Raw genomic sequence first — 16,048 nt, 5'->3', positions numbered from 1 at the left:
CCTACCAAACGTGTGCATTCTTGAAAACTAGACACCTAGGAGAATCTAAGATGGGGTGACTTGTGGGGCTCTCACCAGGTTCTGTTACCCAGAATCCTTTGCAAACCTCAGCCAAAAAACACTTTTTCCTCACATTTCAGTGACAGAAAGTTCTGGAATCTGAGAGGAGCCACAAATTTCCTTCCACCCAGCGTTGCCCCAAGTCTCCCGATAAAAATGGTACCTCACTTGTGTGGGTAGGCCTAGTGCCCATGACAGGAAATACCCCAAAACACAACGTGGACACATCCCATTTTCCAAAGAAAACTGACGTGTTTTTTGGAAAGTGCCTAGCTGTGGATTTTGGCCTCTAGTTCTGCCGGCACATAGAGAAACCTAGCAAACAGGTGCATTTTTTAAAACTAGACACCTAGGGGAATCTAGATGGGGTGACTTCTGGGGCTCTCACCAGGTTCTGTTACCCAGAATCCTTTGCAAACCTCAAAATGTGGCCAAAAAAACCATTTTGAGGAAATGCCTCAAAACACAACGTGGACACATCAAAACTACCTGTTTTTGCGGGGGGACACCTGAGTTTTTGGTCCTGGGCTCAGCAGCTATACAGGGAAACATACCAAACCCAGACATTTCTGAGAAGTAGACACCCGAGGGAGTCCAGGGAAGTGTGACTTGCATGGATCCCCCAGTGTTTTCTTACCCAGAATCCTCAGCAAACCTCAAATTTAGCTAAAAAAAATCTCATTTTCCCCACATTTCTGTGTGATCACTGCACTGGGACAAAGTTCCTACTACCCAACGTTCCCCTCAGTCTCCTGGTAAAAACGACACCTCGCTTGTGTAGGTGGGCCAAGTGCCTGTTACAGGGAAGAGCCAAAAACATGTTGAAATTGAGGGGGAACCAAAGCGGGTCCAAAAGGGCAGTTTGATAAAAACACATTTTTAGGCTGACAAGTGGGGCAGAATTTTTATCGGCATAGATGAGACAATGCTGGGTGGTAGGAATCCTGTGGATTCCTGCAGATTCTGGAAGGTTCCATCACAAAGCTGTGAAAAACAATGTGTGATTTCCAGCAAAGTTTGAGGTTTGCAGGGCATTATGGGTAAGAAAATGGTGTGGGGTGCATGTGAAGCACACCACCTTGGACTCACCCAGATGTTTAGTTTTTAGATGTGTCTAGGTCTTGTGGATTTTTCTACATGGCAGCATCCCAAAGTCCAAAAAGTGCAGCCCTCACCATTCCAAGTGGAACGATTTTGAGAGTTAGCCAAGCTCTCATGGCCCAAATGTAAAACCAAAACTCAAAATAATCAAATGTCCTCTTGCTTGCCATGGGATAAGATGTTTTAGTGTGCAGGGGAGAGTTGAAAGACTGCAATCCCCTTCAGTTGGGGTGAGGGCATAAACGCGCCCATACTGGTTGGTAGCCACCACCCCACTATTTTTTTTAATCCCCTGGCATCTAGTATTCTTTCTGCCACCCCCCCCCCCCCCCGGTGTGGACTGGGGATAATTGCCCCATTTGCACACTGGTGGGCAGAACAACTTTGGCCCCATTTATTTGGGGTGGGGGTATGGCCTTACCCCCACCCTCTTATATTGAAAACAAAAATCATCTCTGGTGGGTTTTCTGCCCCCCTATGGGCCTTCCAAAAATAGGCCGATCTGCACCCAAGAGGGGCAGATATGGCCAACAGTAATGTGCCCCCATGGGGAGTTACCCTTGCCCAAGAGGCTGCCATCCCAAACAAAACACACACATACACACACCAATCCCTGGTGCCTAAGTGGTTTCTGCTCCCCGGGGGCAGATCAGCCTAATAGTAATAGGCTGATTTGCCCCCAAGGAGAGCACAAATGGCCTAAACCCCACCCCCCACCCCCCCGGGGAGTGACCCTTATCTAAGCGGTCGCTCCCCTTGCGCGAAATTGGCACCAAAAAAAATACCCAGGGCCTAGTGGTTTTATCAGCCTAATAAAAATAGGCCAATCTACCCCCAAGGGGCACAGAAATGTCCTAAAATAAGTTTGCCCCCCAGGGGAACAACCCTTGCTTAAGGGGTCGCGACCCTTGCGTGAAATTGACGGAAACAAAATAAAAATCACTGGTGTCTAGTAGTTTCTGCCCCCCCTTGGGGGCAAACTGGCGTAATAAAAATAAGCCGATCTGCCCCCAAGGGAGGCAGAAGTGGCCTAAAGACAATCCCCCCCCCCCCCCCCCCCCCCCAGGGAGCAACGCTTGCCTAAGGGGTCACTCCCCACATATAAAAAAAAAAAAAATACGCAAAAATAAAGAAATCGCTGGTGTCTAGGGTTTTCTCCCCCCCCCCCCGGGGCAGATCGGCCTAATTACAATAGGCCAATCTGCCGCTAAGGGAGGCAGGAATGGCCTAAATCCAATTCCCCCCCCCCCCCCCAGGGGAGTGACCCTTGCCTAAGGGGTCACTCCCCTCATCTGAAACTGACAAAAAGAAATCCCTGGTGGCTAGTCTAGGGGTTTCTGCCTCCCTTGGGGGCAGATTGGCCTAATAAAAATAGGCCAATCTGTCTACAAGGGGTGCAGAAATGACCTAGAGTTACTTTTGCCCCCCCCCGGGGGGAGCGATCCTTGCCGAACGGGTCGCTCCCCACATATAAAAAAAAAAAACACAAAAAAAAGGAACCTTGGTGTCTAGGGGTTTTCTGCCCCCCACCCCTAGGGGCAGATCAGCCAAATTATAATAGGCCGATCGGCAAAGACATAAAAATATTTTGTCCTCCTGGGCAGCAGCCCTTACCCAATCGGCTGCTCCCCTTGTGTATAAATATATATTTTTAAAACATTCCCTGGTGTCTAGTGTCATTTGATCGGGCAGCAGAAATGCTGAGAGAGACACGAAAAGAGAGGAAAGGACTTTCCTCTCCTTTTAGGCCTCTCTCGCCCCCTCCACGTGATCGGAGGAGAAATGCTTTTGCATTTTTTCTCTCATCTTAAGTCATCAGATGCTACGGGGGACGGGTCAGGGGGACAGGGACAGTAGGGAAGCAATTCCCTGTCCAACCCTGCCCAGGGGAGGGGGGTTGCGAGGCCCCCAGGGGGAGCGGTAGCGCTTCCCTGAGGGACCATATGTGGACGTAATGGTTACGTCCTGGGCACCCGAGCGGTGCTGCCCAGGATGTAACAGTTACGTTCAGGGCACCAGATCGGTTAAGGTAGCGCTGGAGCATTAGTTGTTTCATATCTTGTTTTTGTTAACTCAATATTGGGTTTGTGCATATATAATGTAGGGGACTTGGGGGGGGGGGGGGGGGGTGGATATAGTTCTATAATTTCTCCTTTCAGGGTCCCAGGAACTGGATGGGCACCACAGGGCATTATCTAAAAATGAGCTACAGGTGGTGCTTTATTTCTTGCACCTTGGAAGCTCCATGAAGATGGATTCAACACTTTCCAAAGACCAGCTGCAACCTGAGGGTGTATGTTTTTGTGCCAGAAATCTCCAAAATAATCCCGCAAGGGCGAGTGTGCATCTAAAAGGGTTTGACATGCGTCGATTTCACTCACAAGCGAGACCTTGCGTCGTTTCTCCTTTTGTCGGATCGGGCGCGTCGTTTCTTCTCTCTGCAGAAGAGCGATGAGTCGATCCGGTCAGCACTCTAAGGTCCAGGCAGGCCTTGTGTTGTTTTTACACACCCAGTGGTGCTTGCGTCGGAAATCCAGCCGCACAATGATCCGAAAACCAGGCAGCGCGGGATGCAATCTCATCAGCCTCCGTCAGAGATGCTGTGCGTCGTTTCTCCAGCTCCGTGCGTCGATTCTTCGGTCCCGCTTCAGGAGAGCGTCGATTTTACACTGCAAAGCCGCCGGCGCGTCGATTTTTAAACCGCAGATCGGAGTCGTGTCGATCTTTTCCCCACACGGCGTTCTGTGCGTGGATTTCTTCCTCGTAGGCTGCCAGCTTCTCCTTTCAGGGTCCCAGGAACTGGATGGGCACCACAGGGCAGAGTAGGAGTCTCTCCAGAGACTCCAGGTGCTGGCAGAGAGAAGTCTTTGCTGTCCCTGAGATTTCAAAAAACAGAAGGCAAGCTCTAAATCAAGCCCTTGGAGATCTTCACAAGATGGAAGGCACACCAAGTCCAGTCTTTTCCCTCTTACTCTGTCAGACGCTGCAACTGCAGGATAGCTCCACAAAGCACAGTCACAGGCAGGGCAGCTCTTCTTCCTCAGCTCTTCCCCAGGCAGAGGTTCCTTTTGGTTTCCAGAAGTGTTCTAAAGTCTGTGGTTTTGGGTGCCCTTCTTATACCCAATTTCTCCTTTGAAGTAGGCCTACTTCAAAGCAAAGTCTCTTTTGAATGTGCCCAGGCCAGGCCCCAGACACTCACCAGGGGGTTGGAGACTGCATTGTGTGAGGGCAGGCACAGCCCTTTCAGGTGTGAGTGACCACTCCTCCCCTCCCTCCTAGCACAGATGGCTCATCAGGAAATGCAGACTACACCCCAGATCCCTTTGTGTCACTGTCTAGTGTGAGGTGCAACCAGCCCAACTGTAAAACTGACCCAGACAGGGAATCCACAAACAGGCAGTCACAGAAATGGTATAAGCAAGAAAATGCTCACTTTCTAAAAGTGGCATTTTCAAACACACAATCTCAAAATCAACTTTACTAAAGAAGTATTTTTAAATTGTGAGCTTAGAGACCCCAAACTCCACATGTCCATCCGCTCCCAAGGGGAATCTACACATTATTAAAAGGATTTACACAGATTTAAAGGTAGCCCCCATGTTAACCTATGAGAGGGACAGGCCTTGCAACAGTGAAAAACAAATTTAGCAGTATTTCACTGTCAGGACATATAAAACACATTACTGTATGTCCTACCTTAACCATACACTGCACTCTGCCCTTGGGGCTACCTAGGGCCTACCTTAGTGGTGTATGACATGTAAGAAAAGGGAAGGTTTAGGCCTGGCAAGTAGGTACACTTGCCAAGTCGAATTTACAGTTAAAACTACACACACAGACACTGCAGTGGCAGGTCTGAGACATGATTACAGAGCTACTCGTGGGTGGCACAACCAGTGCTGCAGGCCGACTAGTAGCATTTGATTTATAGGCCCTGGGCACCTCTAGTGCACTCTACTAGGGACTTACTAGTAAATCAAATATGCCAATCATGGATAAGCCAATTACATACACATTTTGTATAGAAGCACTTGCACTTTAGCACTGCTTAGCAGTGGTAAAGTGCCCAGAGTAACAAAAACAGCAAAAACAGAGTCCAGCACACATGAACAGCCTGGGAAACAGAGGCAAAAAGTTAAGGGAGACCACGCCAAGGATGAAAAGTCTAACACTCTCATACACACCTCCCTCCTTCTCTCCAGCAGTCTTTGACCAGTCTTTCTTCCGGTTCTGCTGTTTACTCAGAATTTACAGCTTTCACAGGCACATCCCTACGCAGTTAAAAGGCAACCAAAAGCGCAGGGGAACTTTCCAGAGATCTAACATCGGCTTATCTCATTCTGTGCCAACAAACCATTTAAAATAACCATGGCTAAGAATGCGACATGAAGTCCTTGGAGGAGTTTCAAAAACCTTGCTGTCTATGGAGACACCAAAGCCATGGCCAGAAAAACTTAAAACTTTAATTTTTATTAAGAAGTACTTTGAATCCATCCATTAATCCTCAGGTTTTCTCTTCTCCTTCCTAGTGCCATTAGAACTCGAGTTTGAGTATTTTAGAAAGTTAGAGGTGTTCTACATATTGACTAAAGATAGTTGGAGAGAGCACAACAATCACAGCCAAAAAATGCCAACATTACGCCAGCCAGGAATTCATAAAGGGAATCCTGGCTGATGTAAATGATTTTACTACTTTGGATTGAATTGGATGTTACAAGGTTTGCTTCGTATCCTTAGGAATGTCCAGAAATGTACATGTGTTTGAGTATTTTCAAACTCCTCCCCGACTATTTTCCATCGCGGAAACAGGCAAGGATTTCCTCCAACAAGAGGCTGGACTATCTCCCCTTCCACAATGGTGGGGTGTGTGGGAACAGCTTTCACCCTGGGGCATTTTTTTTTCCTTACAGAAAAACGAAAACAATGGGCATTCCGATGGTGGGCTCCATTCCTCTTGCCCATAATTCCGTGCTGTGTAAAATTACTCACCGAGGAAATAGGAGCCTTGGACGTATTCACAACAGTATGCCTGGAAACCTGCAGCAACCTTTTAGGAGCAGCATTTGAAATGTTTAAATGAGAAAGTTTTGAATCTGCGTCATGTAAGCTGCTTGCACAGTTGCAGAGTTACTACCTTTTGTGAACTGAACCCATAAGGTTCGACGGTTATATGTATTTTTTTCTTTATTCCAAATAAAGGATTCGTTAACATTTACTTCATAACTTTCTTGAATGCTGTTTTGATGTAACTCTCAATTGTTGTCAGCACTTTTGATTTTGGTAGTATAAGAAAAATCTTCCCCGTACTGTTACCAAATAACTCATCTTTCATTGATAAATATCCGAAATCGGGAGAGGAATAAATAACGGCTTTCAGTATGTGTCCTCTTCAATCACTTAACGATTTGAGCAGGTCATTACACACTGTTAGCCTGACATCTTGGTATGAGAACATATGTTCTTAAAATGCTCTTCTTTGAAAGCGCCTTTTCGCAGAATAATGTGCTAAATTTCACCAAAAGCAGAGCATAGAGAGACAATATTTCCACCCTGACGTAATGCTCTGTATTTTTCCAAAAGATCTTTCTAGTCGCCAAATATTAGTTTTTTTTCTGTGAAAATTCACTGTTTCTACCTTGAAGTTTAGAACAGACACATATGTATTTACCTAACTGGGTCACATGATTCAAATAGAAATGAAAGCACCTTAATACAATTATTACTGTATAGTTATTTGAAATTGTGTAATTTTTTTGTCCTCTGTACATTGTGTTTTTCATAATTGTTTAATCTTCTGTCTTGAGTGTTTTGCTTTAACCCTTCTGTTATACATCTGTGCACTAGAAATTATGCCAAGTGTAACCGATTACCAAACTACCCCATATTTAACTTGTTTTCATTGCAGTCGACTTTATAAGACTATGAACATAATCTCAAATAATACCAATTTGTACTGAACAACTGTTAATGAATTGAATGCGACTTTTTTCTCTCATGTGCGCTCATCCGTTGTTCGTAATTCTTGATTACGTTTGCATTGTGATTGTTAATAATTAATGTTCTTTACCTCTGTCAGGCCAGTGATATATTCTTTTTCTATTCTCAGACCCTTAAGAACAATCCCATTAGACTTCCAGAGCTCTACCAGTGCCATGGAACTTCAGATGAGTTAGTTATGCACTCATGGGGTGAAGAGACCAACCACATGTTGAGTTCCTTGGGTGTGCCAACATCCTTCCATAGCATTCCAAACCTTTATCACGAGCTCAGGAAAGATGAGCTTGAAAATCTGAGCTCCTGGATTCTGAAGAAACTGACAGAGGGCACTGATGCAGAAAATAAGGACTGAAGATACCAATAAAACCAATAGATATGCATTTGTGCAAAATATTGTTTTGTGATACTGATTCCATTGCAAATAAACACTAGATTTGATTTTTCTATTGACTATGTAACACCTTCTAGGTTGTCAGCTATGCGCATGAACCCTGGCGATCACACAGGAACTTGTAAAGCAGAAACAGCATGACTGGAGCACTAGGTACACCATCATCTTAGACAAGAAGCCAGAGAGGAATAGTGCTCAACAGGAAAAAATGGAAAACACGAGTAACACTTGGAGGGAAACAATGAAGCATATCACGCTGTAGAAAACTGAGAACTAAGGAAGATTAGAAGAAAAGCAGCACATTGGGAAGTGAGGGAGCAGGGAACGAGGGCAAAGACTGAGAAAGGGTAACTACAAAAGAAGTGAAAGCTCAGGAAATCAGATGTTGCTGAATAATACTAAGTCAGGAAATGGGGCAACAATGCAAAAAAGTGGCAGCTCTTGAAACAAGGGAACACTGCAGAATTGCCTAGGGTCAAGCAATGTTACTATCTTGATAAACAGGCAGGTTGAGGACACAGTAATTCAGTCTAGCTCCGGAATCGAAGGAGCCAGAGGGTAAGCCAGCCAGGAACACTGCAGCATGTTCAAATCAGAACTGAAGCAAACAGAGGCTTTAAAACAGCTCACTAATAATCACATGCCTCAGGTGTACAAGCTAACATCGGGCGGCAACAGGTGGACTGACTCCTCCACCCATCACTGGTGTGCAAGTGTAAAAATGGAACAGCAAGCAGGGAATTCTAGGAATTGCAGTCAGACTTTGCCAAACCCCTGAATGGCTCTGGAATGAAAGTCAAGAAGTCTAAAATGTTTTCCAGGAAGATGGAATTCAGTATTCTAATATACTACAATAGCTAGTATTTTGGAAAATATAGTCTTTGGGAGGAACTTTTTTTTTTCTTTTTTTTAAAGCTCTACATGGATTGATTTTTTTTTTTAAAGTTCAGAATATTATCCAAATATTGGAAGTCACTAGAACACTTGAAGTCCACCAGACTCCTCTCCTGCTGGTGACCACAGGATTGTAGGGAACAAATTGAATGCAAACAAGCACTGGCAAAGCCAGTAGGTCTCAATGTTTTTGAAGATGCAGTGGAAAAGCTAATAGATCTGTGTTTCTCTTATGGATTATGTTTGCTGAGTGACTTCAAGCCTGTTGTTCCCAACTTTCCTGAATGAAAATACGATAACAAAGCAACCTCTCGGACAACAACAGTTTAGGAGCGGGGGATAGAGCTCCTTTGCTGAATAGGCTGCATTAGCAGAGTTAAGCTGTTCCCTCAAGTGTGAAAAAAGACCAGTATTTCATCCAATTTGTGCACGTCTTTACCTTGTGAACAAAAAACGCCGTAAGTCAGAAAAGAAAAACGTATGGACTTTTAATGAGAATTAACGATTAAACTTAGCCTGGTGTAGAGACAAACAGGAGCCTTCCTAAACACAACAGCCATAATTAGTGATTAACTTTAGCCTAGTGTAGAGACAAACAGCAATAGCCAGTAATTAAAATGTCATGTCAATAAAGTAAACACATTAAAGAACATACAAGTGCTCTGAATCACAAGCTGCGTGTAATGTTCTTACTTCAGCCCATCAGTAAATCCCATTTGGACCACACATAGGAAAATGTACCCATCCACAAAAATGCCATGGGTCCTGACAGACAGTCCGTGAAGGCAGTGGCAAACCATGAAAAATCCATAAAAGCCAATGGCTGAAGTAGGATGAAACCCTGCTCACTCTTCTGTACTTTTTCTCGAATATAATAGCTGTCTGTAGCAAGACCTAAAAATGAAATTCTGTTTTTCATCACTCGTCCAGTAGTCTCATCTGAATATCGGCAGCGGGCACACACTCCGTTCACAGTATCAAGTTATTTTTCTCTGGGACAGAATTTCAATTTAATTCTCCTCTGTGCTGTTCTCCTCTGTGCTTCTTGTTCTGTTTTGCTAATCACACCAACCTATTTCACTCATCGTCACTCGCTCGATGTTAATTTTCAAAACATTAGCATTATGCATGTAAGTAGTAGTGATTGATATTTAATCCCAGGTTAAATTGGAGAATGCATTTATTTACAAATTTCTTTGTAACTTGATTTAGCCCATTATAATGTTTTTCACTGCTCCCTCTACCATGCATAGCAATGCAACACATTGTATCTCTCATGTTTTATTTTTGTATAAAGCATTCAAGCAATATGATAATCAATTAAATCTTGCTTCCCAGAAGGTTCAGTTCACTTTTTGCACTTTATTTTTAATTTCTACAATCACAAATATTTGAGCCATAAGAAGACCTCTCCATGACATTCACTTATTTTATATGATCGTCCGTTCACCACAGATGTGCCCTTTAGGCAACCGGATATCTTAGTATTCAAGCCCTTTGCACCCCCAAACCCCCTCCCCTGCTGAGCCCCTTTTTGGCTATTTGGGGTAATTTGTGCTTACGGCTCTATAACTTTTTTTCCACATCAGGTATCCTCGCCAATATGTGTCTTTTTTTTTTTTTCCCCCAACATCTGGAGGATTCTAAAGGTACCCAGGGTTTGTGGATTCCCCTGCAGGAAACTGAGGAAATAGGCAAAATATATCAACATTTTTATTTTTTTATTTTTAGACAAATAGGGAAGATAAGATAAGTCTGTTTTTACCCTGAAAATGACATTCACAAACAGTTTGCTGTACTAAAATCACCACCTTCGCAGCTTTCAGAAACATGCAGAGCTGAATCACAAACCTCATTTTGTAGCACCGTTTTGGCATTGTTTTAAGCAGTAGTCTATTTTCTCTTTTTTCTGCTCTCATCCTACTTCCAGTTTGTGGTAGAAACCAGTGTGAAACCTATGGGTGATCCAAAAAAGCTATAGATTTCTGAAAAGTAGACATATTAATTCCTAATTCAGCAAGGGGTCATACCTGTGAATCCCGCAAGGTTTTGCCAAGGAAAATAGTTGTTGAAATAAAGAAATATTGAAAATGAGTAGGAAAAATAGGTATTTGTGACATTTTAATCTGTAACTTGTTGTCACAATGGCCGATTGACAAAAGCAATATACCATTACGCCCGCTAGAACCTTCTGGTAGCAGGGATATATAGTTTGTAGGTTCTCCAAGAATCCAAGGTACCCAGAGACAAATTGAGATGCACCGTACAATAGTTTTACATTGAGTACCGAATATAGACCAATTCTTATAGCGAAACAAGCAGAGTGAAAAATGGGTATCAAGGAAACTTATGTATTTCTAAAAAATGGGCACTAAATATAGAGTTTAGAAGCAGTGATTATCTCTATAGCCCTGAATTTGTGAGTACCTGTATGAGCATATGATTTGGAGGGTATTTTTCACTGGCTTACATTTAAAAGGCACAAGTGAGGCAAAATCCAATAGGTAATAACCAGTGTCCTACTATTCTATGCTCCCACAAGCCTCCCGATGAAAACGGTGCTTCACTGGTATGGGTAGACCTAGTGCCCGCAAGAGGAAACGGCCCAAAATGCAACATAGATGCAGCACATTTTTCACTGAAAACTGTCATTTTTCCCAGAAAGTGGGCAGCTTAAGATTTTGAACCATACAGCAGCCAGCACCTAGGGAAACCTAGCCAACCTGTACATTTTTGCAAACTACACACCTAAGAGTGTCTAGGGTAGGCTAACTTATGTGGCTCTCACCACCTTTGTTTACCCAGAATCCCTTGCAAACCATAAACTTTGACTAAAAACACACATTTCCTAAAATTTCTGTGATGGAAAGTTCTGGAATGTGGGGGAAGCACAAACTTCCTTCCATCCAGCATTCCCCCAAGTCTCCCAATAAAAAAAGATACCACACTTGTGTGGGTAGACCTAGAGCCCGTGGCAGGAAACAGCCCAAAACACAGCATGGATGCAGCTCTTTTTTCCATCGAAAATGGACCCTTTTTCCAATGTGGGTAGCTCAGGATTTTGGGCCCTAGCTCAGCCGGCACCTTGAGAAACCTAGCCAAACTGTACATTTTTAAACACCTAGGGGCATCTAGGGTGGGCTGACTTGCATGCCTTGCACCATGTTTTATGACTCAGAATTCCCTTACAAAGCTCAAACTTTGCCTATAAAAACACACATTTTCCTTGCATTTCCCTAAGGAAAAGTCTGGAATCTGTAGGCAGTCACATATTTCCTGCCACTCACCATTCCCCCAAGTCTCTTGAGAAAAACAGTGCCTCCCTTGTGTGGGTGGGCCAAGTGCCTGAGACAAGGAATGGTTCAAAACATATTCTGAAAACATCAAAATTATCTATAACAAAATGACCTGGTGTTGCAAGGGGGGTGGGTGGGTTACTTGCATTTTTAGTCCTGGCCATCTAGCAAAACCTTCTAAACCCAAACATTACTTAAAACTAGACACCCCGGGGAGTCCGGGGAGGTGTGGCTTGTATGGAACTCTATTCAAACTGAGGGAGCATACCTACTGTTGAAACTATGGCAAATATGCTGGGGAATACTGTCTAAGTTCCCTAAAGTAATAAGCCAATCAAATGTCAGTGGGACTCAAGCAACAACACTTCTACGCTTGCACTGAAAGTGTGAATTTGTATCATACCCAATGTTATCGAACAAGGGTACAGGACACCATATCTTGTATGATGATTGTTTTCACATCTTTAGTATAAGATTGAAAACAATCATCATACAAGTTATGGTGTCCTGTACCCCTTTTCAATAACACTGGTTATGATGCAAGTTACTGATTGAACTTGCACAATTTCAAAGCAAGTAGAAATGTTTGTGAATACGTCCCACAGGACATTTGTTTGAGTTATTACACTTACTCTGGTTCTCATGGGCAATCGGGGAGGTCTTTGTGTAGTATGCATAACTTCCCTAACCAGCACTTAAAAATCAAGTGAAGCCTTTAACATTTTGCCATACAGGGTACTCCATGACAACTTAGCATATATTCTGTCCACCAGTATGTGCAGTGAGGGGACTATAATGCACTTGTCAGTTGGCGAACAGAACACCTACCGCATTATGACAGCAGATAAAAGTGCTGAGCAGACCATTAGGAAGTCCATAATTTCCTGAAGTAGAAGAAATAAAAGTTTGTGACTGCTTGTCTAGTGAAGTAGTGGCCCATGTATGGTAGGTATCCATGCACAGCCATTGAAAGGTTTACCTAACAGAAGCTCCACCTCAGTCAATTTCACAGTATTTGAATTTAGTATGATACAACATAAAGCAAGTAGGATTATGGCACAGGTCTGGCTGAGATGGGCATTGGGGACAGTAAACACATCTCTCCTGCCTCTTTCCATGCTTCAACCACACTTTACATCGACAACATGGTTGATCCTTTTTAGGTGTGTTAGGAATGCAATCAGCAAAATTGTTGCTTCTGCAGTCTTGCCATTTCCTACAGAACATATAAAGTAGAGGCTGCTGCTTCTGTAGCAGTGACACTTTCAATCATAGACAACTGAAAGTCAAGGAAAGACATGAATCTTCCTGTGGTTGTCTGATACTGAACAACATATGCATTGCATGTTGCCATCTGGATTAGGTGAGTAAACAGTTTCTTGTACCAAGTGTGAGTTTTATGACTCGCATTGTGTGGCTGAAGAACCTGGTCGCTCTTGTCCACTCCGCCCATGTACTGTTTGTAATCAAGTATACAGATGGGCTTCTGATCTTCGTCCATTTGGCCCCAAACCGTGACCGGGGAAGTGCTCTCATCATCAGTTGTAGTGAGCACGTACACATCACGCCTATCCAAGACCTTGACTGCAAGCAGTTTGTTGGAACACAATGCAGTGCTCTGGGATTTCTGGAGCTTCATTCAAACAAGCTCCTACGGGGATTATTTGTGGCCGCAGGCCAGGGTTCCAGCTTTGCAGAGTTCACTGAACAGCTGTACTCCTGTATAGAAATTGTCCACATAAAGGTAAATAACCTTTGTAAAAGAAGGGCTGGACGAGCTCTCATACAATCTTTCCTGTAAAGCCTAAGTGGAAGGGCAACCTACAGAGTTTAGAATGGAGTCCCTTCCTGTATACACGCTCAAGCTGTACACATAGTCAGTTTAGCTCTCACACAACATGTACAGCATATTGCCATAGTGAGCACTTTTGCTTGCAATGCACTGCCTTAACAGCAGCTGGCCTTTGTACAGGATCAAGGACTCATCGACTTTCATGCTCTTTCCAGGAGTATAAATCTCTGGAAACGCGAAAGACAAATGTTCCATAACAGGCTGAATTTTGAATAACCTGTCATGGTTTGGATGGTCCCAGGGCAATGCAGCAGAATTGTAATTGAAATGCAGCACACGCTGCAATAGCAAAAAATGATCTCTGCTCATGTATGGTGCAAAGATGGGGGTTACCTGAACTGCCTGGCAAGTAGACCAGTAGGACTGCAAGGTTGGTTTCTGCACCAACCCCATTTTGAACGTAAGGCCCAAAAATAACTTCAACTCCTCCAGAAAAGTGGGAGTCTACTGGTGTGCCCTAGAACAGGGCCCTTGCTCCCTCAAAAATTGTTCAGCATGCAAATTTGTTTGCTACACAATTTGCTCAAGGAAGTTAACATTAAAAAAGAAATGGATGTAGTCAGTTGGCAAAAAGTTGGCTGTATCGACTTTACATCCAATGTCGCTAGTGAAAGGCGGAATTTGGGGCTGAGCCAAAATGGATGGCTGCTAGTCTAGCATTCCACCTGCTCTTGCCTTTACATGTGCCTGCTCTCTGGGTTGGTCTAACTCAGTACTGTTGTCCTGCTGCACTAACTGTGCTTTCAAAGAGATAGCACGACTGTCGTCATGATGTCCCTCAGAATCTCTGGAAGGTGAGTCGTCTGATGGGCTCCGCCGACTGAAAAATCACTTCCAGATTCTGCTCCATTGCCCTCCCTGTCAGAATCTGCCTCATTATCTGACGGCTTAGTCTCTGATCCTGCCCCAGAGCAGTCCTCCATAACCCGAGTTAGGGCTTGATCAGCAGTTATCCACTGAGATGCTATCTCTGCTACTGGCTAAAACCGTCCTTCTAAAACACTAACCTACGTAGAAGGCAAACCTGTTGTTCTGAAACTGTTGGTGGGTGTGTGTGTGTGATGTGTGCAACAATAAATAACATCAGTCACCTTACCTTCTCTTCTTTCCTCAGTCAACAGGTTCTCCAAAGACACTAAACAAAAGGCACCGTATTACTTCCCCTTTCCACATCCAACTTTTAGTGTTGGTGGCACGTAGTGCGACTATCATTTTTGGTGCTCCCACTCCGATGATCTCTTCCTCTACCACCCAGCAAAAGTGCCCCTCATCTCTCCATAGCCCCTCTCTCACAATCATTTAATTTGTTTTAAAGCGATAGTAAAGGCTAGCTTTACTAATCCACTGAAATACAAAATCTTTGCAGCGGGCATATTAACCATCTGTGCAACGTTTTGGCATCAAGCCTGCCACTAGACAAAAGTTCGATCTCTCTCTCTCTCTCTCTCTCTGTCTCTCTCTCTCTCTCTCTCTAGCGCAAACATAATCATAAAAATTATCTTGACATTTTTCTTGCTGCCTGAAAGATGTATAATTAAATAAATGTGTGTATATATATATCTCTCTCTATATATATATAAATAAATAGATATCTAGATTTATATACATAGATATATATAGTGAGATATTTCTCCCTTTATATGTATAGTCTCTCTCTATATATATATGTGTGTGTGCGCATGTGTATATGTATATATATATATATATATATATATATATATCACGTTTTTTCTTCTTTTTTTTTTTTTTTTACATGAGTGCTTTGCACTTGAGAATTTAATTTTATTAAGTCCATCCAGTGGCAGCCAGAGGCACAAGAGAGGGTGTGCATGTGATGGCTGTTGCCATCACACACACCAATCGGCTTAAAGTACATACACAGATTTTTATTTTATTTTTTTAATCTTTTTATTAAACAACACTCAGCATACAGTGGAATTACTGGTCAAATTGCAACTATTGTCTTCTATACACTTGACCAATAACAGATTACAGCAGACATCAGTCTAAGCCGTTTTCCTAGTCTTCTATCCTTGGTGGGTGGGCTCGTCCCCAGGCCCGAACTATGTTTCTTTTTACCACCCTCGCTGCCAGCTTAAGCCATTATTGGTGGTTTCTGGTCCAGGAGGTCTCCCCAGTAGGACAAGAGGCCCATTTTGGATCCAAGGAGACTGTCTCACCTAATACGCGAGTAATTTTTGCACCACCGCCTCCCAATAAATTTGTATTGTGGGAAATCCCCATTGGATGTGATAGAATGTGTCCTCCTGTTTACATCCCCTCTTGCAGAGGGGAGAAGAGCTTCTTCCTATTTCATGAAGCAATACCCTGCAGAAGTAAGACATATGGAGGATTTGTAACTGCACTAAGTGGAAACAGGCCCTGGTTGCTATGTCACGTGAGTTCTGGAGGGGTTTGGCTGAGTTGTTGTCATCCAGAGCTCCCAAATCCCCTTCC

At 43.5% G+C, this 16,048-nt stretch overlaps 1 protein-coding gene across 1 annotated transcript in view; it reads left to right on the top strand.

Annotated features, from left to right (window-relative positions):
* Positions 1-7,601, top strand: part of LYPLAL1 (lysophospholipase like 1) — a 172,755-nt gene extending 165,154 nt beyond the window's left edge. Inside the window, exon 5 of the mRNA XM_069233879.1 lies at positions 7,268-7,601. Within this exon, the coding sequence (XP_069089980.1) occupies positions 7,268-7,510 (243 nt within the window). The 3' untranslated portion in view covers positions 7,511-7,601. The remainder of the gene's footprint in view (positions 1-7,267) is intronic.
* The last annotated feature ends 8,447 nt before the right edge of the window (positions 7,602-16,048 follow it).

The sequence above is a fragment of the Pleurodeles waltl genome, chromosome 5, assembly GCF_031143425.1.
Source record: "Pleurodeles waltl isolate 20211129_DDA chromosome 5, aPleWal1.hap1.20221129, whole genome shotgun sequence".
Lineage (NCBI taxonomy): Eukaryota > Metazoa > Chordata > Amphibia > Caudata > Salamandridae > Pleurodeles > Pleurodeles waltl.
This window is presented reverse-complemented; position numbering and strand designations above follow the sequence as displayed.